The sequence below is a fragment of the Plecotus auritus genome (assembly GCF_963455305.1).
Source record: "Plecotus auritus genome assembly, chromosome: 8".
Lineage (NCBI taxonomy): Eukaryota > Metazoa > Chordata > Mammalia > Chiroptera > Vespertilionidae > Plecotus > Plecotus auritus.
This window is the reverse complement of record NC_137782.1, coordinates 123,294,241-123,321,803: the sequence shown is the minus strand read 5'-3', so window position 1 is coordinate 123,321,803 and position 27,563 is coordinate 123,294,241. Positions and strand designations below refer to the sequence as shown.

Below are 27,563 nucleotides of genomic sequence, written 5' to 3'. Positions count from 1 at the left end.
TTAATGTTTCAGGTGATTAGAATGTGCAACCAAGGCCAGAACCATTGCATTAGCAGGTTTCTAAAATCCCTTCCGGGTTATACATTATATTCCTATATGAGTTAGTCACCAATTTCCTATAGCCAGTGTCAAGTCATTTGCAGAAAACAGACCAAATTATCCAACATTTCCCATCAAACAACTTTTCTCACCATGCATTAGTATTTACTGTTTTATGGTTGCTCATGTAATGATATAACAGGAGTTAACCTTCTGGGGAACACTTATTTGCTTGATACCTTATAACAGGTTATCCTTCCCATGAGTGGTAGGCATGAGAATGCTTTTACATAGGATGACTTGACAATTTAAAGATAATAACTTACTTGCCCAAGGGGCAGAATGGTCCATTTTCATATCTCACACTAGTTGCATTATGCCAGTGCTCTTCAAATTGCAATGTGTCTGAGAATTAACCTGAGGATCCTGTAAAATGTGGACTGTGATACAGAAGGGCTGGGGTGACATGAGATTCTGAGTTTCTAACTCACCCACATCGGGTAGACCTCCTGTGGGCCTGTGGACAATGCTTTGAGTAATAAAGCTTATCCCTTATTCTGTCCCTGTGAACCTTGAACTGGACTCCTGTCTTTAGGCATTATGGTCTCACGGGCCCAGGCACATACAGGTACAACCCCCCTACAGGACATATTCATCCTGAGGACTGCCGCTTTCTGCAAAGTGCACCCCTTGAGAGGTTTGCCCATATTGTAGACATGGTGCTTATAACAAGCTTTTTTGCACTTCTTCCTTGTGAATTCTCTTAAAAGTCTAGGGCATATTCTTTGGAACATTCTCAAACTGAGGATAGACAGGATCTTTGGAAAAGCTAAATCTGGTGAAACAATAGAGGATGTAATGTGGTTTAGGTAAATGTAAATCAATAAATATGAAGGAGTGAGGAACATTACCAGAGAAGAGGTGGGAAATGACATCAACACAGAGGGCTTCACTGAACAGAGGCAAAGCCTTCGAGGACTGGAGCAGTTGGGACAACTTATCTTCTGGTCTGAAAGCAAACAAATGCCAGCGCAGTCTTCATATTTATAACAGGGTCAGATTCCAGGGGTTAGCAGACTTTGTTAAGAGTAGTAAATATCTGCCGAAACTGGTTTGGCTCAGTGGATAGAGCGTCGGCCTGCGGACTGAAGGGTCCCGGGTTCGATTCCGGTCAAGGGCATGTACCTTGGTTGCGGGCACATCCCCAGTGGGAGGTGTGCAGGAGGCAACTGATCGATGTTTCTCTCTCATCGATGTTTCTAACTCTCTATCCCTCTCCCTTCCTCTCTGTAAAAAATCAATAAAATATATTTTTTAAAAAAAGAGTAGTAAATATCTTAGGGTTTGTGGGTCACATAGCATAGAGTCTCACATATTTGTGTGTGTGAATTGGTTAAATACCATCGTTTGCTTGAAGACCATACAAAAACAAGCCATTGGCTACATTCAATGCATGGGCATAGCTTGTTAATCATATTTCCTCATTAAAAAATGCCAATTAAAAATGTACATCTATATCCAAACACATAATATATTCTTGTATGAAATGATAGGATTTAAGCCCTTTGAAAGTTAGAATATTACGCAGGCTTCAGGGAATGTTGTAATTTTAATTATTGCTTACTTAAATAAGAGTATTTCCATTGATGATAACCCCCAAATATCTTAATAGCCCCTTTTCTCTCTCCCTTCCTCTATGTACAGACACAATATTATTGGTGCTCCCACAACAAGTACTCTTGGTAAACCCGGATCCCATGGAGAAACAATGTAGAACCTATTTGAGGCAAAAGCCCACAGTTACATAAACAGAAAGCCTGGAGAGGACAAAGCAGAACAGAAGCAAGATACATAAAATTTCCTCCTTCTTTCCTGGCTCTTCTCAGAGGCTATTAATCAGAGAGCCGTCCTCAGCTTTTTTTTTTTTTTTTTTTTCCTCCATAGCAGATTGAAAGGTCAGGCAGCAGGCAGACTGGCCATTCACCCAGATGACTGTTTCAGCTCAGGGAAAAGCTCATCCACTGAGGATGACAGCAAAACAGTTCTCCTGTAGAAAGTCGCCAAGCCAAGGCACATTTGAAGGGCATTGTGGGCTTGGCCTATGTCTGGGAGCATGGCTTATGAACATAACCTTGGCTGCGAGTTGACATGTGCTTTTTTGCAAGCACAGTTGCTCCTTCCTTCTAGACCTGGCCATGGTCTCCTGAGGGCCTGCCAAGGAAACCAGGATGCATCTGGGGTCCAAGCCTGGCCAGGGTTCTGTACTGAGATATCTTCCACCTTGCCCAACAAGGTGGAAGGTCACCTTGGAAGGAAAGAGGTTCCATGTGGCAGAGTCCTTTTGGAGTTGGTTCCCAGGTGACATGGAATGAATCTGGAGCTCACACTCTGATACTGCTCTGCTGTATTCTGAGTACCAAGGAAATGTGTTCACTTTTACAGCTGAGCAGCTCTGGCATATTTGTAGGCATCAGGAGGGGCTTGTGACCCATAGAAGGAAGGGGATGCAGGGCAACAAGGGAGTCTCCAGCTTGGGAGAAATTTGTAAAAGCTTGGTTATCAATCAAATCAGGAGGCTTTTTCTGGCTGTGTCCTATAGGACCCAGGCAAGAAAAAGCTGCAGGTAAGAAAAAGCGAGGGGGGTGCTTGTACTGACTGGGCTAACGATGTTAGATAACGGGGGAAAAACATTCCTAGGTGTAAATCAAAGGAGACCTGAAGTTGTGAGTCCTGACGTCTCTGTTGCAAATGTTCAGTCTGCCGTTGTTATGCAAAAGCAGCCATAGACAATACGTGAATAAGTGAATGGGCAAAGATGTGTACCAATAAGACTTTTCACGAAATCAGGTGATCAGAGGCAGTAAAGACAGAAGTTTCAGATAAAGATGACAGAGCTCAAAGAAAGATCGCTGTCCTTGCATATTTCCTTGACAGCTTCCTGGGGAGCTTGATGCTTCTACAATGTACATTTTAAAATTCTTAAGGACTCAGGAACATGTTAATTGAGTTAAGATGTTATATTAGGAGGACTATATTGGAGAATATTATTTTCTCTAGGAGGAGAAAGTATTACCTTAGTGAACAGTTACTTTGATTAATCATTTAGCATACTTTGCTGGGCAAACAGTCCATAGGACTCAACAGAGGTAAGTGCAGGAGATCAGAAAACGTTCAGGAACCACAATTGTATCTTCTGTGTGCAAGATCTTGTACAGGGAGCCATAGGGGCCACAGGGATAAACAAAACCATATCTCAAGGAGGCTGAAATTTAATTGAACACACACAATATCTATGTAGCACAGGGCAAAAGTAGGTCTGTGTGGAAAATAATACAATATGTTAATAAATAATACAAGAGTAAATTGTGTTTTGCATACTCACAATTGTAAACCTGCTTTGGCTCCATCCCATAGGTGTATCTGTATTTCTAATTCTGTATGTATGTATTCATTCATCTGTCCACACATACCACAGATAAGGAATGAAACAATAGTACGTGGTGATAGTACGTGGTGAGTAGCTGCCAGTGGTGCAGACAATAACCCTGGTGAGCTTTAGAATAGATATCTGTGTGAATGAAAAATATTCAGGGATATTTGGACTTGGAATGGAACCTGAACTTATTGCTAAGAGGTTATTTGGTAGAGGCACTTGCCTCTGCTGGCCTGCACCCCCAAATGAAAAACAACAATAAACCCTGGGGCAATAAAGTGGAAGAAGTGGGGGACTTGTGACTGTCACCCTCATCAAGTTGTAATTCTGTACAAAGAGGCCTGAGGTCTGGTGTAATATTGGTTAGGATGGTTAGAGTCTCCCTGCACTGTGGTTATGGCCTTAACTCCACACTTGTGCCTATCATCTTGAAATATCTGAGACCAGGCAATGGAGAATACCTATACCTGTATTTATTTATTTAGATATTCTGCAAACATTCATCAGCTTCTGGTAAAAGTCAAGCACTGGATGGTTCAGTGTAGCCCACCAATATGATGTAGGAGATATTTATCTCACATAATGAAAGTCAACTAATATTTCACTTAATTACATGGGACTCTGAGAAAACAAGTAAGAGTAGAGAATAATTCAGTTCCTCAGTGAAAGGATGGACAAAACAAAACCCCAGGATGCCTATAGTAATTAAAAGGCCATTGCACTTTTTGCATGTTTTAGTAACATGCTAAGTCTTTCCTATCCTTTTCACACAACCACACATTATTGATGAACAGACATCAAGAAGGCATTAGGTGGTACTTTATTGCATTATTTTAAGCCACTGAGGTTTTTTATATATGAGGGTATAGATTTATGCCGTGTGATTCAGCTATGAAGCAAGCACATCAATTTGTTCATGAATGTGAACTGGTGATTACCTCCATTAAAGTCACCAGGGCAGACTGATCACTTTAATTTGGGCAGAGGCATACAAACAGCATTTGCTTGTGGTGCGTGTGTACCTAAGAATACAGGCAAGAGAGCTGTTTTGCATCCCTGAGGAGCCCTAGGAATGCAGATTTGTGTTCTCATAGATGTACAAGTACAGGCAAGGGTAGGAAGCCTGGTGGGACCAGGAAGACATTGCTTCCTAGGACCATGAGGTGGGATATTGTATGAGGTTCATTTAGTATTAGCTGCTGAGTGCCGATTTGATGGTAAACTTCAAAATGGATGGCATCTAGAACATATGCTTGTTCCAGATTCCAGATCCTGGAACTCGGCACCCTTCTAGGGGTGACTAGGTTATGACAAGTTGAATGGTGCTCTACTTCACACAACATGAAGGAACTTGTGAGATTCAGTAAAATAAAAAAATTGGAATTGAGTACCTGTGCTTTTGTCCTGTAGGAGTTCACAGTCTAGATGGGGAAACATGAAATGACTCTTTAGCAATCCTTATTTCCACTGTGGTTTGTAGAATGAAGGTTGGAAAGACATTTGCATTATATGGTGGCCAAGAAGGCAAGGAGAAATAGTGTTGAGGACTATAAGCTATAATATTCATGACACTGGAGAATTCATTTATTCATTGCTGGGGACCTTTCAGCAGGCACTACAGCCATATGTAAACAAGTGCCATAACAGCGTCCCTGACCCAGAAAGTACCCTTCTGACAGGAGCAAAAATTGGATGCTTGGAGATGTATGTAACTTTGTTTTAGGTAATAGCGAACATCGGAGGATTCTTTAAATGTATGACAACAGGAAATAGACTTACCAAATAATAAAGCAAAAATGTTTGGGAATCCTATTTAATTATTTAAAAAAAGAATTACAAGTATATAAAGAGTCTGGAAAATACTTGCTCTATAAGAGATTAAGCAGTGACACAAAGATACATACTAAGCTTGCAACTTCATAAAAATTATGCATAATTAAAGGATAAACTATGCAAATAATCACATACAGACACCCCTTTTACTCTCTCTCAATCACTGCTTCCATTTCATTTCCTTTGTCATAACTTTTATAATATGAGCTTTAAAAATGCATTTACTTAATTTCACCAAAATATAAGCTACTCTAGGAAATACAAAAATATGGATCACCTCTGTATATGGCAGATTTTAGGTACTCAGTATTTGCATGGCTGAGTTATTAAATTATTTCTTTTACTTTTATAGTGACCAATCACAATATGAAAATAACATCTGTCAAATCTTTACTGGGTGTTGGGTTAGATACTCTATCCATTTTTTATTTCAATCTTATTACCACTTTGTTGTTGTTATATTTCTATTGTATGGTTGACAAAATTGAGGCTCACAGCACTAAAGCACCATGCTCATTGGTAAGAATAAGAGTCAAGATATGATCTTCAGCTGCCTGATTCTAAAGCCCAGGCTCTTACTGTTATATGATTTTTAAAAAGTAAAATATATAAAATAATTATCAGATGCTTTAGAGAAGCCATTTAAAACGGAACCATGAAAAAGTATTTCTCATTTCCTCCTATCCCCTGGGTCTTGGTGCCTCTACTGAGACATCCCTCCCAGATCAAATGATCCCTGTTTTGTCCTTTATCCTTCAGAACCTCAGTTATTGGAATCAGGTTGACAAACTCATCTCAGTCTAAGGTAGTTGCATTTTAAAAGGATTCCAGGCTGGCAGGCATGGGTCAGGTTGAGCATCAACCTATGAACCAGAAGGTCATGGTCCCATTCCTAGTCAGGCCATATGCCCTGTTTGTAGGCTTGATCCCCAGTGTGGGGCATGCAGGATGCAACTGATGAATGATTATCTTTCATCACTGATGTTTCTCTCTCTCTCTCTCTCTCCTTACCCTTTCCTCTCTGAAATCAATAAAAAATATTTTTTAAATGGATTCCAAAAATACCTGAGCCAGGAAGAGACACTGCTGCAGACATTATCTGGGGTGGCCAGACTATTGGGGCGCTCCTCATCAAGTCATGAAGGTCGCCATTATGTCTTCTCTTAGGACCATCCTTGGTGGAGGCCCATCATTATCTTAAGGTCAAATCCCTGTCTTAACATCAGCTGCTTCTGCCTTGCCTCTCAAGGATCTGGGGGAAGTGTGTTTTATCTCTTACTGAATTGTAAAATTCCACCTGTAATAGCGGAGGCATGTTCTATAGGACCCTTGAAATTCTAAACAAGACAGGCACATATATATTAGTGCCTTTTTTGTGTGCTCATCCTATCAGTGTGGATAACTGAATAAATCTTCAGACGGAGACCACAGTATTCTACACTGCCATGATCATTAGAATAGATGTGCATGGAATTTGGGTACCTTTCTTATCTTTATGATTTTATGTGGCCATATGATGTAGTGACTGGAAATTCCATAAATTCCCTTTTAATAGTAAATAAGTTGATTTTATCCTCAAATTTACGATGATGATGAGCAAGTACTTTATAAAACTCCGAATTGCTATTCTGATTTATTTCATTAGTGTATTCTTGAAACACCAGTAGGTATCTTCAAGCTGTAAAAATTAATGAAATGATAAAGTGTTTGGGGGTTTAGTGCACCGAATATTCATTGGCATCTGAAATTGACCAGAATCACGAATATTAAAAAAACCTGTAATTTGATTTCCAGGGCCAGGAAGGAAGAAAATGTTGTGTTCTTTCTGATGCACTTCATATCACTGTGAAGTTAAATGCCTAAATACTTTATTAGCAGAAGTTTTTAATGTCTAATTAAAGCTAAGCCTTCTAGGCATTTGGTTTTTCTTTAAGTGTTCAAACAAGACTATGGCATTTTTGAGATGGAGCTGCTTTCTGTAGCGATGTCCACACAAAACCAAATTTCATAGCCATGATATGCTACTCATCTGGAACTTTGAGCTATGCAGGATGTTTTTTGTGACTAAAATTACCTTGTGTTTTAAGTGGTCACAATATATTTTCATGAGGGTTCCACTCCTTTCTGATTTTTGTCAATTTTAACTCTACCATCGGTGTCCCTGGAATTTCTCTGCTTGATTCTTGATCAGCTAAAGTGATTATTAAAAGTTAGGGATGGCCCGACCAGCGTGGGTCAGTGGTTGAGCATCAAGCTATGAACCAGGAGGTCATGGTTCCATTCCCGGTCAGGGCATATGCCCAGGTTGTGGGCTCAATTCCCAGGGGTTGTGCAGGAGGCAGCCAATCAATGATTCTCTCTCATCATTGATGTTTCTATTTCTCTCTCCCTTCCTCTCTGAAATCAATAAAAATATATTTTAAAAATAGTTAGGGATGGATGCCAGTTGCTGTATAAATTCAGATCAAGGAGCAAGTTACTTTCTTGGAAACAGCACCAGCCTTCCTTGCTGGTTTACTGTCTTTCTAATCCTGCCAATGATATTATTGTTTCCTTCATCTACTTATACAATGTGCTTCCAGAAGAGCAGACAATATAATTTTTGAGCATCCAGAAGATTATGCTAATCAGCAATCAGAAAAGAAACATTGTCAGATGGATCTCTTAACTCTCTATGACATGTTTACTGACTCCCACCCAGGAGTCCTGATTGCTCCTTTTTCTGAATCCATACCATTGTAGACAGCACACAATTTAGTGATGACTACTAACCTTTCTTCTTTTCTTCAAGATAACCATCTTTAAGGCAGTAAGTCAGAGATAGAAAACTTGGCCCAGTCCTTTCAGTTGCTACTTCCCCAAATCCATTAAGCTCCCAGAGTTATGCAGGAGGGCAGGGTGTGAGGGGACGACGGATAGAGGGGGTGGCTCTTCCTTTCATAAAAGATTGCTAGGAATTTAGTATGATCAGTTCACCAAGGAGCTGTGCCCCCTTTATTCATGGACCTTGTCACTTTCAGAAATCCCCAATCAATCAAAGTAGCACAGCATTTAATAGTCAATGACATACTTTATTGTTTTCTAAGCCTCTAGGAAGGTCAAATAATTCTTATTGACTCAGCTAACTTGTAAACAATTCAAGAGTGGAGGAAGCAGAGGCCCGAGCCAGCCCATAAATGCTACTTGCTTGGTTGACTCAAGCAGGTTTCAAAAAATTCTATTAAATTTATTCATACTAGTCCTGGCTGGTGTGGCTCAGTTGGTTAGAGTGACGTCATCTCCTACACTGAAAGGGTGAGGGTTGAATTCCCAATCAGGGCACATGCATAGGTTGTGTGTTCAACCCCCAGTTGGGGTGTGTGCCAAAGGCAGCTGATCAATGCTTCTCTGTCACATCAATGTTTCTCTCTTTCTCTCTCTCTCTTCCCTTCTCTCTAAAAAACAATGAGCATGTCCTCGGGTAAGGATTTAAAAAAAATAAAAAATTGTATCATGCTGCTCAGTATCTTTTGGGGTAAAATCTAGTAACACAAATCTATTAATGGTCTGTTGTCTACATTGTTATTGCCATTAATCTTTTGTAAATGTCTAATTATTCTAGTCTATTCCCTTCCTCTTCTCACTGCATTAGGAAAATTAACATGCTAAATTGTTTTGTTTTTAAGGAGAGAATATTGTGATTTGGAAAATAGAACATTTTTATCAGAGTTTCTGATATTATAACATAAGAGCTATAGTTAAATATGAGGTCATTTAAATCAATTATTAAGAACCTATTGTATGCAGTGGTCTTGGGCTGGTGTTGAAATGTTAGGTGGCAATTCAAGCTGCATTATTGCTTGGGAGTTGCCTCAAGACTGAAATGTAGTATTTGCTGCCAGAATTCTAGAAATCACAATATATAAAACCATATTCAGAGTCACTCCAATGCCTATGATCTAGTGAGAAGCAGAAAGGGAAGCCAAAAGAGAATAAGAAAGGTAGGAATTTGGATTCAGTCCATGACCAATTTAAAATATACAAGCCTGCCTCTGGAGATAGTGAAATCCTTAGCATCATATTGGAAATATTTTCAGAATGTTTCGGAGTACGATACAAGGGAAGTGAAATTCTGATTTTAAGTGGACTTAAAGAGCAGGAATACATTGCAGAATGGAGGCTGCCAGACTTTAGCATTTATGGATCAGTAAATTAAAGAGAATAAATAATTGGAGAACTATCTGGAGTTGCCAACTCTTTATTTTTTCGCTAAGTGTTGCTGGTACTATTTCCCTTTCTAAGACTTATGTTGGGCAGTGATGTTCCCACATTAGATCTAAAATATGGAGAAAAGATTGCATCGTAAGCAAGTTCAGGCTGCCCCATTTCAACCTTAAGGAATCAACAGCACCCATCACATACAGTGTCCTTTCAATGGAAACAGAGAGTGCTGCCCTGAACACGCACGGTGCTGGCTCACCGGGGCCCACAGACCAGCAGCGATGGCCACTTGCGGGTGACGTCGTGAGGTTGTGACGCTGAGGTGACTCCGGGGTGAGTCCGGCTGCCAAGGCCACGTCCTGGCCCATGTCTGGGCCTACACCCCACAGTGAAGCCTGCGGTTGGGCACCAACAGGCGGCTGGGGGAACCGACATAGCCCTGTCAATACCGCCGCAGTTTCTCTATGCGTGTTTAAATCATCCGCGCTCTTCCTGAAAGAAGGGCTTTTTCTCCCACTCTGGATGGCCACGCTCCCCCAGCCACGCCCGAGGACCTGGGGCCTACCTGGCAACCCAGCTTCACTGACCCCGCTGGCCACCGCCCTAACAGCTCCGTACCTCTGTGGCCCTCCACGCAGCCTGCCGGCGCTGTCCAGCGTGGTCCATCCAGAGCGGTCCGTCCATCTGCATGCCCCCCGAGGCCGCCTGGCCACACACACTCGGCCGCTCCTGCCCAGACTCCGCTTTCCCACGCCTGGTGGTGGGCCCAGTGCGCCTGTGCGGAGCTCCCGCCTGGACTCCGCTTTCCGGTTGTCCGTCTGGTTGTGACAGCCCTAGTCTATTATTAGTATTTGTCTCTTGAATTTCCTGTAAATTCAGAATGTATCATAAGGTAGATCATTTCCCATTTTGTTTGTTTGTTTTTGGCAAAAAACATTTCATAAGTAATGTTATATTCTTCCATCAAGAGATACATATCTGTCCCAGGCTGGTGTGGCTCAGTTGGTGGGGCATCATCCTGTGCACCAAAAGGTCGCCAGTTCAATTCCCAGTCAGGACACACGCACGGTTGTGGGCTCAATCCCCAGCTGGAGGTATGTAGGAGGCAGCTGGTCAATGTTTCACTCTCACATCCATGTTCCTCTCTCTCTCCCTCTCCTAGTTTCCCTTCCTCTCTCTTAAAATCTCAATAAAAAAATCTTAAACAAAGAGATACATATCTGGTTCTCTTATTCATATATATATATATATATATATATAATATATATATATATATAAGAGTACGAATATGGGTACTTCTTTCCTCTTCTTCTTATAAAAATACAGCAAATATTACCCAAGACTGGTTTCTGAATCATTATTTAAGTTTTCATGTTGTTACATGGAGTCATACCAAACTCTAGCAATTGTTTACTGCTATGCAAAAGTGTGACCACAAGTTTCTATCACACACCAAGCAAGATGGTAAAGAACAAACAAAACTATTATCTGATTTTTTTTTCATAAAATGGAAGGTTGTTCAACAGCAGAAATAGGAAGACTTTAATTGAAGATTAAAAGATAGAATTTTATATGAAATACATATATCTTTCTGGAAATTTACCATGGCATCCTGATTTTTCTCATGCCACAGCATTCTGGACTCAAACAATGGATCAGAATGTAGGAACCATTGTTTAGCACTATTCTATTGGTAACCATGTGCTAGAAGATAATGCAAATTTTTTTTCTAGACAAATTAAAGGGGGAATTTAAGTTTATCTTTGGGAGTATCTTTAATCCATGATATATTACAAATCACTATATGCAATAAAAATAAAAATACTAAAAGCTATTCTTTAATTCAATAAACATGTATTGAGCACCAATTATTAATCTGGCATTTGGAATATAAAACACACTTGAATACAAATATGACAAAGATTAATAAAATGCAGAATGGAGACAATATGACATAACAAAAAATAAACTGAGAATCTATGTTATTAGATTGTGCTCTGCCTCCATGAACCTCATACCCCTGGGCCTTTAGTATTCTGTGAATAGATATAGTATTTATCTTTCTCATGAACTTATTCTGAAGACTAAGTTAAATAGTGAAAACTATCTGAAGAATCAAAGGTAAACTATTAAATATAAGAAACTACATCATAATGTTTGGAACTCAGTCAGTGGTTTCTCATAGTATATATTCTTACTGTAATAGATTTAACATGTCCCTAAAAGCTTCAAAACTGGATTCTTTGGACTAATGATTCACTGTAGTGGTATTCAAAGGTATTTCTAGTATTACCATCTATCTACCCATCCCCTTTTGCTGATCAGGAATAGTCCTTAGAGCGATCTCTAGTTCTCTGCTCTTCCCACTGCTCCCCACTGTCTAACTGAGGTTCCTTTCACACTAGGAACTATACACATGTATAGTGCAGTGCAGTGTGATCTCCCAGGGCATTAAGATGTGGTAGGAAAGCAGCCTGATTTTAGAGAGCAGAAAGGAGCCAGATACAATGGGGTAGGTGGCCAGGAGGCTGCTGGGGATTGTCTCACTGCTAATCACTTGTTCTATTTGCCCTCCTTCTCCTGGGCCTAATGGCCCTTCTCTTCTCCTTTGCCCTTTCTAATCCCTATCCTCCTGTCCTCTTGACACAAGCCTGATGGGACTGATCAGTGTTTTGATGGTGGTTTTGTGTGCTGTTGCCCTTGGCCAATCAATCTGACCTTGTATTACCAATTCTCACTCCTTGTAGAGACGGCATAACACAAATTGAAATGCTTGACCTGGAAACTTGAATTCAGTTCAGCTGGTTTTGGATGGTATCACGTGTTAAAAATATGAAACTTGCATGCCTTTATACTAGACCTGCATGTTCTCATTTGTGCCATGCTCCACTGTTGCCTAGGGATTATACCAGTCTCTTGTATCCGTTTCTCAGGCCTATGTGACCCCCAGAAGCATTTGAGTTGGCTACTGTGGATTAGCATCTTCCTGACAGACTGACAGGCAGCTCTGAGTTCCTTTGGGTAGAGGGCTTTGATTTTCAGCATACTATGAGTTTCTTTTAAATCCAAAGCATTGCCTGTAGCATCTCTCTCACTGATCAAAATTTAATACTGATTTGGCCAAAATCACAATTTTTGCACTCAGCGATGAGTCTTAAGGGGGCTCAAGTGACAGTGTGGGTGGATCAGGGCAGCTCATAGCAGAAAGCGATTCAAACCAACACAGTTAAATGCATTATTGTGTGCATGAGAATCCTAAAGCAATAATTTGAAGCCAGTGTGAGAGCGGCATTGATGACCTATTTGTTAGAAACAATCCAGGGACATATTGAAAACCCTGCTCAAAATACCATGTTTTTGAAGAAAATGTTTTTTGAGAGGCAAAGCAAAGCAAACAAAAGCTAATGATAACCTACCTCATCATTCAGGTTTTTGATTGTCCTCCTGGACCCTGAGAAACCATTTATCTGAAGAAGCTACATGGTCCAGAATTGCAACATGGTATTTTGAACAGGGTTTTCAATATGTCCCTGGATTGTTTCTAATAAATAGGCCGTCAATGCCACTCTCACACTGGCTTCAAATTATTGCTTCACCTATTCTGGAAGAAATGTCTAGCTTACTATTAAAACTAGTACCATTTGGTTCAACACTGAAGGGTACTTTTATGTTTTTTGTGAAGGATTTCTCCTGGATGTGCCCCTCTCCAGGGAAGGTGCAAGGTCATGCAACAGTACCCTTTTCCTCTGTCTCAATATAATTTTCCCTCAAATTTTCTTGAATACAGGTTGCCAATTTGGCCTGTTCCATCTCCAACAATGAGGAAGGGGTGAAATTGGTTCGAATGGCAGCTACCCAGATTGACAGCCTGTGTCCCCAGGTAAGGCTCAATCACTTCATTTTAAAAGCCCATCGGTGCCCTGGCCAGTGTGGCTCACTTAGTTGAGGTCATTCCATGCACTAAAAGGTCATGGGTTCCATCCCTGGTCAGGGCACATGCTCAGGTTTCCGGCTCAATTCCCAGTACAGGGCATGCAGAAGGTAGCCAATCAATGTCTCTTTCTGTCTCTCTTTCCCTTCCTCTGTCTCTAAAGTCAATAAAAACATAATTTTTAAAAAAAGCCCATTGGTGACCTAATATTTAGGACCTTCCACACTCCAGCCCTCATGTCACTCCTTCCTTTGTCCTCTTTCCTCGTACTGGAATGTGCTAACCAACATCCATGGGCTGTTTCAAATCCTAGTTTTATAAAAACAAAACAAAACACAATATCTAATTATTCCAGTCTCTTCAGAATCACTGTGGCACTTACTGTCTTTCTCACTCATATTGACTTTGTTTTCTTTGTTTGGGGCTGTTCTTTAAACCCTCCATATCTATTTGCCTTGTCTCAACAACTAAATTATCAGCTTGCACATGTAGAACAAGAGTTATGTTGCTGCCACATCTGTGATAAGCAAACAGGACTTGTCCAGTAAACATTTTCTGAAACCCGATGCTAATTACTGTATCTTCAAAGAGAGGCAAAGCAAAGCAAACAAAAGCTAATGATAACCTACCTCATCATTCATGTTTTTGATTGTCCTTCTGGACCCCGAGAACCCATTTATCTGAAGAAGCTACACGGTCCAGAGTTGCAACATGGTATTTTGAACAGGGTTTTCAATATGTCCCTGGATTGTTTCTAACAAATAGGTCATCAATGCGGCGCTCACACTGGCTGCCCGGCCGCAGAGTAAAGTTGCTCAGGACAACATGGACGTCTTCAAAGACCAGTGGGAGAAGCAGGTCCGAGTACTGACGGAGGCCGTGGATGACATCACCTCGGTGGATGACTTTCTTTCTGTCTCAGGTAATCAGGAGCAGGCTCCTTAGAAGGCGGCTGGAGGAGAAGGACAGGATGAGATAAGGGATCATTTGTAAATGTCATGGGTCTGTGTTTCAAGTGCTTTTCTTGGCCCGCTGAGCTTTCCATCATTTCTGCAAATGTGCCAGTAACACCCTCTTGAAAATGCATCTTTGGTCTGCACATCATTTCAAGATACTAGTCAAAGCTTTGGGAGCGGGGCGCGGGGATGGGGAGGGGGGGGGGCGGGGACGACACAACTTTCTGAAGAAGATATCAGAACCTGAACAGATTATTTAAGAAGTCTTAGGTTCCTTTCTAGTTCCTGGTGCTTATTAAAACAGGATGACTTCTGATGCATCTGAATCACCCACCTGCAAAAGGGTCTAGGGATGGTTAATCCCCATGGTTTATGTGTAAGTGTATGTATATATGCAATCCGCTATTCCAATCTGGCTGTGTTAAGGGGGGTCATTTTTGCAATAACTGAAGTTATCCAAGTTCGTCATAAGCCAAGAAGAAATATTAGCCACAAAATGAACCCATTAGAAGGCACTTGGGAGTGATTGAGGCTTTGAACACTTGTCTATGAGGTTGTGTAAGGATGTAAGAGAAAGCAAATAGAACTAGTCATCACTTGAAATTGTAACTTTCTCCTTTGTAAATGCAGCCAGACGGGAAGATGTTAGTTCCTTTGAATCACCATGTAGTCATTTTGACCTTTAACGGGACTCACCGGCGCCATTGCCAAACAGGGCAACCAGCCAGCAAATGGGCCTTTTTCCAAACACATTTGGCTCGGTTCACTCACGTAGGAGAGTCTCTGTGGGAGGAATGGGGGGAAGAGGTCATTGCAAACAGCGACCTCCAGTGTGAAGTATTCAGATAACCAAGTGGCCCTTGAAAATTTCAAATTGATTCTACCCATAGGTGTGTGGGAGTCACATCTGTCAACTCAGTCAGCAATAACCTTGACCAGGCTATTTTTGTTCTTGGCCTCACAGCACTGCCAGTGGGGATCAGGCAGACAGGGCCTCTGAGTGCAACAGTGTGGGAGAGATTCCTAGGAGAGGCTTATCGTATTTGGGAACTTTTCCTGGGTGCATTCTTCCCTTCGCATGAAGAAACAGAAAACGAATTCCTACTGGGGGCTTCTGTTTAAAGCTTGTCTGACATCAGCAGAGTGGAATCTATAGATCTGATGGATAATCGAAAAGCCAACTTTGAAACCAGGGAGGGCAAGACAAGGAGATGGGAAAAACAAGCTAACACATGCTCAGTGTCTATAATTTGCCCGACGCTCTGCTGTTTGCTTGAATTCTCGCCAACATTCTATAAAATAGGTGTTGGTATTCTAAGTCTTCCTTTGAGAAAACAAAGTCATTGAGAGGGTAGGTAACCTGGTGGAGAAGGTATTAAAGTTCAGATTATCCTCTTTTGGGAGCTATATAGTTCTCAAGTCAAGCTAGAAGGGGAATTTCCGGTGGTGCTCCCAGTTTTCCTTGCAGCTCCCTTCTCCTCACCTCTGGTATCCCCATTCCTTTCTCTAGTCCCTTTCAGAATTCTGTCCTGTTCTTCATTTCCAAGGTGCTCTATTTTTGATGACTTGTCAAACCATCTATTCATTTAAATATACCGGTACCTAGGGTTTGGTTGATGCAGAACTCATTATGTTGCCATTCTTGTGATATTTGCTTTGCTGATGGCTGAGTCCTGACAATATAAAAGATGTACCCAAGAATTGCACCTCCCATAAGGTGCTTAGGAACTGTTTGGCTAGCCTTGTTGGGGATTTGGACAGTGGGGAACAGAAGGGTGGGCAACACTATTGAATGTTTTTCTGGTATGCAGTTTTCCCCAGAATGGCTGCAGGGGCCCCCAAAAGGGGCAAGGGGACACCCCACCCAGCCTCAGACCTCACAGCAATCCCAGTACCCCCCAGGAATCTTACTCTGCCTCCCATCCTAGTTACAGATGAGTAGGAAATACCCATGTACTGCCTTTCCCAAAGAGTTCAGAACTTCAAACTTCCCCAACTTCTCTTTTGCTTTAAATGCACGTTCAAGAATTTCTGAGGGTGGGGAGAAACAAGGCGAGCAGGTCTCACCTCAGGTCTTTTAATAGTGCAAGGCACTTCCTAATTTTCTCCCCCCAGCTGGGCCTCTTTGCCACCTTCCTCCCTGCCATGCCTTTGTGCATCTCATTATTCCCAGCCACAGGAAAAGGCTTTGGCTTCCGCTGATAACACGGTGCAGTCCAACCCCAGCGGTCCAGGTGCCGCAGTGTGCCATGATGGGAAAATGAAGAGGCGCGGCCAGGGATCCAGCCTCGGCGGGGCTTGCTGGAGAGCGCCTTTGCAGGTGACAGGCACCTTGCTACAGAGGGGCTTGACAAATAATGACACAGCCCACTATCTCCTGCTGGCAGGCTCTGGACACAGCCTGATAGCTGGGGAAACTACTTCTCATCTCTCCAAGCTGGAGCCCAAGCATTTGCATCCATAAATTGCAAGTTTGGCCCAGGAGATCTTTTGCAGTGGCATTAATGACATTTTATGTGTCAGTTTCTTATTAAGGGAATATCTAACCTGGCAGAAAACTCTATTTAAACAACAAGAAGGATCTTCGTGTTTAAAGGATTATAGTTTTCTGTGTTTTGTTTTGTTTCATGCTACCTGAACTTGTGTGTCTGAGCGCTTAATGTGTCCACTTGAAAAGCAACAAGTTTGGGGTGCAATGATGCTGGCTATTAACATTACAGGAGCAAAACCAATTTTCTGCTGCGGCCTAGGCTCATAAAGAAGTGGAATGGCTGTGTTAGAGCACTTAAACTTTTCCCACTGGGCAAAAGCTACAATTTTAATAGTGTTTTAAAATGAGCATCTTGGCATTAACCATGTGACGGTTTAATTCTTGGGTTTGGCTCACAAAATAGCAGGTATCTAAGATCAGGAAAAGCTGTTAACTCAATCCCATAATGTCCAAAAGTTTTGCTTTATTTTGTTTGTCTTTTTTCTTTTTGACTCCAGGGTCTCAAGTTTTTCCTTTAAAAAAATTCATACAGTCAAGTTTGTTTTTGAACTTAGAAACAATAGCTTCAAGGTTTATAATAATCAAATAGTTTGGTCATTAGTGATTTTTGTAACAAAGTTACATCTTTTATGAAATAGGTTGCAAAAATTCAAGGAAGTTTATCACAAAATCTGTTGCAGTCCAAAATTTTATGATATGTTTAAACACCACGCTTCATATCCAGGTGTAATATTCAAAGTATCTGAGCAGGTTTCCAGGCAGGGTAATCATCTCTGGACTACACATGCTTTGTATTACTACTTTCACTTCCATATCCATTTCTAGTTGGAACAGCATTCCTCTTAATGATTTCTTTCTCTTGAGAATACCTTAGGATCAAAATAATATATTTGATTGTCTCTTTTCAATGGACAAGTTTATTCACTGTTCCCTTGATTGCCTCTTGTGTGGAAGGCACTGTCTTGTGTGGATTTGCCTTTAAGTAATTCATTGCCCTTCTTGCAGATACTAGGCCAGTGTGCTTCCAAACCTGTGAGACCAAGGCCAGGGGGTGTAGGGAGTAGGAGGGGAGAAACTTTTACAAGGGGTACAGCAGTTCATATTTACCAAGTATCGTCTTGTGATCAAATCAAATGTCTACGTAAACAGGTGTAGCTGTTTTTAAAATGCATTTTTGGTACTTAGATTAATAAAATGCAAGTTTACTGAAAGCATTCTTTATCATTGGAGCTTTATATAGTCCCATCTACAGTATAACTGCTACTATGAGGAAATTGTAATTTACTTTTGCCATGAAAGGGGCATCTCTAATTGGAGAAGGTTGGGAAATGCTGAAAAACTATCAACATTTTAAAAAAAGTTATTCAGAAAACTGAGTCAATACTTTATTCACACAATATGGTTAACTTGATTATTGCACAAATTAGTTGATGATTGGACTAATTAAAAGCAATATGGTTTTTTTTTTTTTTACTTACACTATTACAAATCCCCACCCCTTTGCCCACCTCTACCCAGCCCTCTCCCCCTCTGTCCCTCTGCCCATCGGCACACTCTGATTATGCATATATGTTCTTTGGTTAATTCCTTCACCTTCTTTCATCCAGTCTACCGCTCCCCACTCCCTCTGACAGCTGTTAGTCTGTTCACATATCCAGACCTCTGTTTCTATTTTGTCAGTTTATTTTATTCATTAGATTCCACATATAAGTGAGATCATATTGTATTTGTCTTTCTCTGACTGGCTATTTCACTTAGCATAAAATGTTTTTTATATCATGGTTTTTCAAGTTCTGCTGGCCTCCTTCAGATACAGTTATATATACAGAAGCTTATTTCTTGTCTAATTAAATTAGTTGCATGTTTCTAGTTTGGGAAATGGGATTTTTAAAAAAACAAAAAAACAACTATCATTTTCTTTTAAGATAAGTGATTGCTTAAATTTTTTAAAAATGTATTAATGCCGAAGAGATTAGTATCTAATATAATTACAGACTCTTGTTTGCATTCAACTCCAAAATTCCATCTTTATGCACAGGAAAGCAGGAGCTATGCCTTTTCTCATACTAGGTTATTCAAAGAAAATGGCAACTGGATGGCTGTTTTTGACACTAGGACCCTCTCAGTTGCTCACTTTCAGGGATTGGGGAGCATTTTAATTGTCTGGAGTAGTGGTCGGCAAACTGCGGCTCGTGAGCGAGCCACATGCGGCTCTTTGGCCCCTTGAGTGTGGCTCTTCCACAAAATACCACGGCCTGGGCGAGTCTATTTTGAAGAAGTGGCGTTAGAAGAAGTTTAAATTTAAAAAATTTGGCTCTCAAAAGAAATTTCAATCGTTGTACTGTTGATATTTGGCTCTGTTGACTAATGAGTTTGCCGACCACTGGTCTAGAGGAATTCAGCCAGGCATTAAGAATGGCCTACGTCAACCCAACTTTTGAATTTAAAGTCCTGTACTGAATTTCATTTGAGTAAACCCTTTTCTTAGGTGTCTTTTTTAGGTGGGTTTCCACGATATAAGCCAAGATCTATATCTTATAAAGGGGTGATTTTTTCAGCAGTCTCCATAATCACAATGAAAATTTCTAAGTCTAATTTTCACAGTTGTTTTTTATCTTTTACTTAGAAAAATAGCAACATTCAGAAGTACTACTTCTTGTGACTTTAAGATATCTAAATATTAAAATGTAAACACTTAATTTATTTTTCTATTCTAATTTCTATTTGAAATTAAAGAACTAGAGAAAGTAGAAACCAGACATTTGTAATGGTTAAGTGAGGAAATCATATTATATGAGGTCAAATGGATGTTCCTTAATGAAAAGTAGTTATACTTTGCAGTCAAATGTTCTATAAGAACAAATATTCCCTGTGAGTGATGGTTTAATGAAAGGAGAGATCCATGGTAGAGACTGGGGTTTGCCAAGTGCTCTCTCATTTCTCCTTCTTTGGGAATTTTAAAATTATAACTAGTTCTAGAAACTTCTTAAAGTGGCAAACATTGTGGTAAACACTTATTTTAATCCTTTATTAACTATTCATTCAGTCTGGCAGTTAAATAATTTGTAAAAGTTACCAGATTATTTAAATTTTAAAAGGTACCAGATTATTTTAGACTATTAAACTTGTTCTATTTAATCTATTAGGAGTGTGTAGGTGTGTATTTTCAGTTTAAGGTCTTTTCTTTCCTGAAACTAAAAATACTAAGCTTTTTGAACATTTCCTTAGTATTCCATTTCTAAAGAATATACAGCCTGACCAGCATGGCTCAGGGGTTGAGTGTCAACCTATGAATCAGGAGGTCAAGGTGCCATTCCTGATCAGGGCACATGCCCAGGTTGTGGGCTTGATCTCCAGTGTGGGGTGTGCAGGAGGCAGCCAATCATTGATTCTTTCTCATCATTGATGTTTCTATCTCTCTCACTCCCTTTCTGAAATCAATAAAAATATATTTTAAAAGTAGTAATACACAAGGGACATGGTTACAAATCTCACATTGGATGGGAAATACAAAATTGCACACTTGCAAAATGGTAAGGGACCAGATTGCCTGTTTTCTCTGTGCTAGTGGAGCGTGAAGCCTCCTATTTTGCCTGCTTGATTCTATTTGGGGCAATGGCCACAAAGTGATCACGGATCTTGATGCTAACCTGAGGGAATCAGCCATAAGAATGGATTGTATTTTAATTGGGGAGAACTCTGTGACCATCTTCATCTGATCAGTTTCCCCATTGCACATACCTTGTGCATGACATGACATTAGAAGACTGACTGGGTGATGTTTGTTCATTCTATCGTTTCCCCTAAATGCTCCTTAATAAAAACATGATCCAACAAACATGAGCTCAAAGCCGGTCATGTCTAGAAATATTCCTGCTTGGCCAGTCAACTTTGTATTAGCTGCACAACCACTTCTAAAATACCATCCCATGCAATAGATCTCAAACATTGAAACGAAGAAAGGGATATTCTTTAAGTTAATGCTCCTCAAAGAGTGGTTCCTAAACCAGAAACATTAACATCACCTGAGAACTTGATGGAAATAGTTTTTTTTGGGCTCCACTCCAGACTGAATAAAAAACCCTGGGAATGACTCCTAACAGTCTGTATGACTCTGTAAATCCCCAGGCTGCTGCTCAAGCTCGAGGCTCGCTATTGTAATGATAAACTCTGTCCTTTAAATATCATTTTTGTGTCATCAGGCATATATTGATATGCATGATGATGGTTCGTGATAATTGATGAATCTTAGATTGCTTCTTAAAGGTTTGAGTGATGTAAGATCATATAAACGTGTACATGTTCCTCCCCCAGAAAATCACATCTTGGAGGACGTGAACAAATGTGTGATAGCCCTCCAAGAAGGGGATGTGGACACTCTGGACCGGACTGCGGGGGCCATCAGGGGCCGGGCAGCTCGAGTCATACACATCATCAATGCTGAAATGGAGAACTATGAAGCTGGTGTTTACACTGAGAAAGTGCTGGAAGCTACAAAATTGCTCTCTGAGACAGGTAAACATGGAAAATAGATTCGACCAAAATGTCAATGAGTGATTAATGTCCATATTTGAATAAATCTGTTTCCTTGTGTTCTTTAGGCCTTTATGCATCTATATTATGCATGATCATGGAAGGGGTGCTTGCTGTCTTTGTTTCTTGAGTTGAAATTTGTATAACTTTAGCAGAATAATGATTTCTTTTTGCTTTGCATGCATATGTGACTTTGTACTTTTCATATATAATCTCATTTGATTCTCACAAGGACCTTATGAAGTAGGCAGATAATAAAAATTTATTTCCAATTACAAATGCAGTAGGCAGATAATAAAAATTTATTTCCAATTACATATGCAAACGTGGAAGTTTGAATCAGTTAAGAGAAGAAAAAGTCTTACAAGACTACAAGGTAGTGGCAATATGATTGGAACTAGGAATCTCAAAGTTGAAAACTATTTATTAGTCTGTTTCTTGAGAAGGTAGGACCTTGAGAAAAGACTATGGACAACCATAGTGGGAAGGAAGCATAAAGGCTCCAGGTAATTCCTGGCAATGAAGCACTTAAAGAAAGGAGGTGGTGGCTTCTGACAAAGGGTTAAGCATTCAATAAATGTCCTCCCCCTCTAGGAAAGCCTTACATGCCCTCCTCCAGGGGCGTGTGGCTGCCCACCTGGGAATCGGTGCTGTGGTAAGACACAGTTACTGATATGAGCCTGTCATAGCTCTCTGGTGCATTGGGATGGACAAAGACTTACTTCCACCGAGTTAGTAGAACAACCCCTAACTTTGAATAGTTGTGTCAAAAACTGGCCTATTTTTAGTAGTGATGCTCTTGACTAGTGTCTCTTGGCTTTAGTCCATTTCTAAAGTCCTTCACGCCTTATGAATTTGTATGTCTGGGGGGGGGATGAGAATAAATTCAAGGAAGGAGAGAACACAAAGAGAATTTAAATCTGTATTGCATGGGGTTATGACTAGGTAATGACTTGGGTCCCATGCCTGTATGGGATGACCTCTCCTTAAACCCCAAGGTGAGAGGGCTTCTCCAGTCTGCACATGGACTTTGGAACCACTTTTCAAAAATAGATGTGTCTCTAAAAGGTCAGCTACAGCAGTGTTCCAAGTACTGTGTGTTACAAATATGCTTCCTTCTACAGGGCAAACGCTATTTACAAAGTTTTCTGTAGACATTTATTATTCTGGAATACCAAGAAAAAAAAAAAAAGATGAACAGAGACATTGGTTGCACTCTTAGAAACATAAGCAGAATGGATATAGTGTAATGTCACAAAATAAAGAGCATATCCAGAGATTGTTGCTCTTGAGAATCCTCACAGATTTAGTCTTAGAAATAATAATGATAACAATAAGGATAAGATCTACTTGTATCTTAACTAGCTGAAATTCAGCACTGTTTTCTTTCAAATAGGTTTGCCCTTTGCATTCAATAGAGCAACCCAGCAAGCCATAATAGTATTTCTTTATTCACTTGGAAGATTTAAGAAATAGGCATATAACTTTCCAATTTAAGGACTTTTCTTTCACCCGTTAGAGGACCCCTCTCACATTTTTGTGGCTCTCAGTTTCTGGCCCATTTGCTCTATTTGTTATAAAGTCTCAGCTTCACATGGCATTGCTGACACATGGCAGCGCCCCCTTGGGTATGAAACTAGGAAAAGACTGTCAGAGACAGGGCGGACTCAGCTCATGCCTGCTCCTGAGTGGTGGGAATGATAATTCTAGCAGGTGAAAGATCCAGAATTTACATGCAATTTTTTTGTGCACACAAAGATTTTAGGCATTTTTCAAGAGACAGTTGTTTTTTTTTTTTTCTTACTCTATTTTTGGATGCTTTAATGAACAGAAAGAATAGTGCCCACTGAGTCAAAATCTACTTAAAAGCAAGGACAGTGTGCTTAGTTGATTGAGATATTTTAACATAATTTTCACCAGTGTCTTGAAATGTATATAATTTTCTGGTTGATTTTATTTTTTAACTGAAAAAGAAAATCAGTGAAACAGAGAAGTTTGTTCTGGGTTGTTGTTGCTAATCAAGATTTTGCTCTTATTTGTTAATTTTCAGAGCTTTTAACATTCTCATCCTAGCCCTCTCATAAGTGATTGAATACTCTGGGGACTTAACTAAAGGCACCTTCCTGATTCTGATGTCCACATTTAGTTCTTAATTGAACAGATGAGAAGAGCAAGATAGTTAGATGCATTCTATTTTTTAGGATCTATTAAAGTTAACTCAAAAGTAACCAGGTGGAAGACATTGAAATAGATAGTTTGTACACAACTGTAGTAGGAAATATAATACATGTGAAGGAAAAGTGGATGTTATTGGGCTAAGAACTAGAATATGCAAGGTATATGAATTATTTTGCTACTGTCACCAATTTTTCTTAAACAGGACGGAATTGGTTCTTTATGTGTAACTACAGAATTTGTTAAAGAAATGAAAGCAAAAATATTAGCTGTTAACTCATTGGCTGCTCATTAGAATTGTTGGAATATGTACTAGACACATAAAGTTTGAGGAAGACCACAGGATCAGAGATTAGATCTATGATTATAGTTGTACAGTTTTGTTGAAATACACACACACACACACACACACACACACACACACATATATATATACATACACATATACATATATACTAGAGGCCCAGTGCACGAAGTTCGTGCACTGGCGGGGGGGGGTTCCTCATTCCAGCCTGTGCCCTCTCTCAGTCCAGGAGCCCTTGGGGAATGGATAGGCCATCAGTCGGACATCCTTAGCACTGCCTCAGAGGCAGAGAGGCTCCCACCACCACCATTGGTGCTCACCAGCCATGAGCCCGGCTTCTGGATGAGTGGTGCTCCCCCTGTGGGAGTGTACTGACCACCAGGGGGCATCTCCTGTGTTGAGCGGGATCAGGGCAAAACCGGCTCTCCAACATCCCCTGAGGGGTCCTGGATTGTGAGAGGGCACAGGCCAGGCTGAGGGACCCCACCGATGCACAATCAGGTTTGGGGAGGGATGCGGGAGGTTGGCCAGCCAGAGAAGGTCCACGGGAGGGCTCTAGGGCATGTAGCTGGATCCCAGCAGCAAGCTAACCTACCGGTCAGAGCATCTGCCCCCTGGTAGTCAGTGCACATCATAGCGAGTGGTTGAGCAGCCTTAGCATATCATTAGCATATTATGCTTCAATTGGTTGAATGGATGACTGGATGACTGGACACTTAGCATATTAGGCTTTTATTATATAGGATATATATATTTTTTTTCTAAAATAAATTTGTTCTCTTGTCAGTTTCTGGATTGTGAATGAGGCATATGTCCTCAAAATAAAAACTCTTATGCATGTCACTAATGCCCAAGTTTCTACTTTTGGGCTGATGTTTTGTTTCTGATTTTTTAAAATTATAGTCACACTGAGTTGGTCGCTTTTTTTTATATAAGCCTATCAAACTCTGTCCTGAGAGTACATCTTATTTTGGGAAGAGAACACAGGGGCATTGGTCAAAGAAGGGAAGATACCAAGACAAAGGATGAGGAAAAGGAGTCCAAGACATGGAAGACAAAAGGTCACATTTTCTTTTGCCTTGTTACAACCTACAAAGTTCTGCCTAGTTTTATATCCAAGTTATTAGATTCAAGACCCTAAGGCAGAAAGTTCTCAACCTCTGTACTGTAGACATTTTAGCCTGAGTAATTCTTTCTTGTGGGTGGGGAGCTCTCCTGTGCAGCAACCCTGGCCTTAAACCACTAGAACCTCCTCCCTTCTCCTTTCCCAGTTGTGACAACCTAGTGTCTCTAGATATTGCCATGGATCCTTGGGAGGGGATAACCCCATTGAAAATAACTGCCCTAAAGGAAGAAATATCCCAAAAAAGGGGCAAGTTTAAATAAGGCAAAGTGGATCCCATGTGTTGTGGCCATAGGGCATGGTAAAAGGAATATAATAGTATATTACAAAAAAGAATCTAAAAAAAAGGCAGAATGTTCAAAAACTTTTGACCATACTGTGCTGCTCAAGGAGTTTGTAAACACAGGCCAGCCCCGGTTTAGACTTGTAAATGATGCAGGGGTGGCTCTCTGTAGAGAAACTCCCAGTTTGCCACCTGACTGCCCTGCTTGAGTGGCTAGAAACAGATCTAAAGAGTGACAAAACAGTCTGTGGGTTATTTTCCATGCATTATATTACTTCCTCAGTAAAGACCATGTTTTGCTCAAGAGTGCTTTTTGTGTTCATATGAATGCTGAGTTAAATTTGAGGAATAATTTTGTGGATTATGAGGATGCTAAAATTGTAGGGCAATATCATATAAAAATTACCTATTTGTTTTTTATGAAACTAAATTAGGCTTATGGAAGTCAAGTTTATTGTGTTTTCATTAGCCCCATTACCTGCTTACATATTTGATGTGCTGTTCAATAAAACCTGAATTATAATCAATTGTCAACAGCTTTTAGTAAGTGAACACTTAACCAGACCCATCTTCACAGATCTCATTTACAGTCAGGTTGCTGCATAAGGTTGGGGAGGGGGCAAAATATATTCAGTGATATCATATTTAGATATGTAGAGAGTAGCTCACTCTTCACTTAACAGATTACATTAAAATGCCACTTTTTAAGTTTGATAGTTGATGCAAGTTTATGGCAATGTGTACGTGATTAGGCAGTTTCTTCTTCAAAGGGGACAAAAAAAGAGAAGAAATAGAAAAAAATACTGTATTTTTAATAGGATTCTGATATTAGGCACTTCAAATGCGGAAATTAAAATTCCATTATTTTGGAGAACACGTGGGCCAAACAGATGGCATAATTTTTTTATTAAGACTTCATTATTTTAGAACAGTTTAATGCTCACAGAAAAATTGAAGGGAAGATACAGATATTTCCTGTATACCCCTGGATTGCACATATGCATAGTGTCCCCTATTATTGATAACCCCTACAAGGTTGGTAAATTTGTCACAATTAATGACCTACATTGACACATCATAATCATCTGAAGTCCCTAGTTAATCAGAGTTAACTTTTGGTGTATATTCTATGGGTTTGTCTAATGTGTAATAACGTGACCATCTCTATGTTATCATATAATGTATTTTTCATTGTCATAAAAATACTTTGTACTCCATCTAATCATCCCTCTCCCCCTCCCAACTCCCTGGCAACCACAGATCTTTGTACTGTCTCCATAGTTTTGCCATTTCTTTGAATGTCATATAGTTGGAATCATACAGTATGTAGCCTTTCTAGATCTGCTGTTTTCACTTAGAGATTACATAATTTTTACTTTTATGCTTCTGTGAAGTTTTCATAAAAACAAGAGATATCTTCCACTATTTCTATATGTAAGATAATCAGCAAATAAAAAGTGCCGAAACTGGGAATAGTAATGAGGGGTACATTTACATCTCAATATAATGTAGTAGAACAAATCCAGGTTAGGAATCAGAATTCAATTCCTTGACTTCTACCAACTAACTGTGACCTTACACAAATTAGTTAATGCTCTGGGCCTTAGCTTCTCATGTATTGCCTGATGTTTTGTCATCCAAGAATAGTCAGTGTTATTGGAATATATGTGAAAGACTACAGGAAGACAGAAAAAAAGCCACTGTCTACTGGCTTCCTGGTGACTGCACTTAAGATGGATAATTGTTGCCCATGAGTCCTCTGTAAAAAAAAATTGTCTGATCCATTTAAACAGGTGTGTTCATTATTCTTCAAGCAAAACATATCCATTCTGTTTCCACTCTCCTTCCTGTAATGTTCTCTGTTTTCTCTTTCTAACAACTGTGTCTCAAACTTATCCTTTAAAATCTGGCTCAAGTCTCAGCTGAAGACAATAGGGGCCATTCTATCAGTCTTTTGACATTTATATGTTCTCTTCAGTTACATGGTCCCCAACTAGATTCAGTTCCTAGAGGCAGGTGGTTCTGTAAGTGCCTAGGGCCTAGAACAGTGTTATCATATAATTAGCATTTAATATGTATGTATTGAATACAAAAATAGGATATTATATTTTTATTTCAGTAGAGAGTATGTCCTCTAGCATCCTTAGGTTTATAGCTCAAGATTTCAGGATAAATATGAAGACATTCCCCCACCGCTTCTTTCTACATATAAAGGGAAGTAATCTGCTTAGTCACTTGGAATATGCTTATTCCACTTGGACT

The 27,563-nt window shown here is 40.1% G+C and overlaps 1 protein-coding gene across 4 annotated transcripts in view; it reads left to right on the top strand.

Moving 5' to 3' along the window:
- CTNNA2 (catenin alpha 2) overlaps window positions 1-27,563 on the top strand; it is a 1,121,468-nt gene that overhangs the window by 1,008,037 nt on the left and 85,868 nt on the right. For all 4 annotated transcript variants that reach the window (XM_080682951.1, XM_080682952.1, XM_080682954.1 and 1 more), the window contains exons 10-12: window positions 13,293-13,385; window positions 14,202-14,358; window positions 21,198-21,398. In XM_080682951.1, the coding sequence (XP_080539077.1) occupies window positions 13,293-13,385; window positions 14,202-14,358; window positions 21,198-21,398 (451 nt within the window). The remainder of the gene's footprint in view (window positions 1-13,292; window positions 13,386-14,201; window positions 14,359-21,197; window positions 21,399-27,563) is intronic.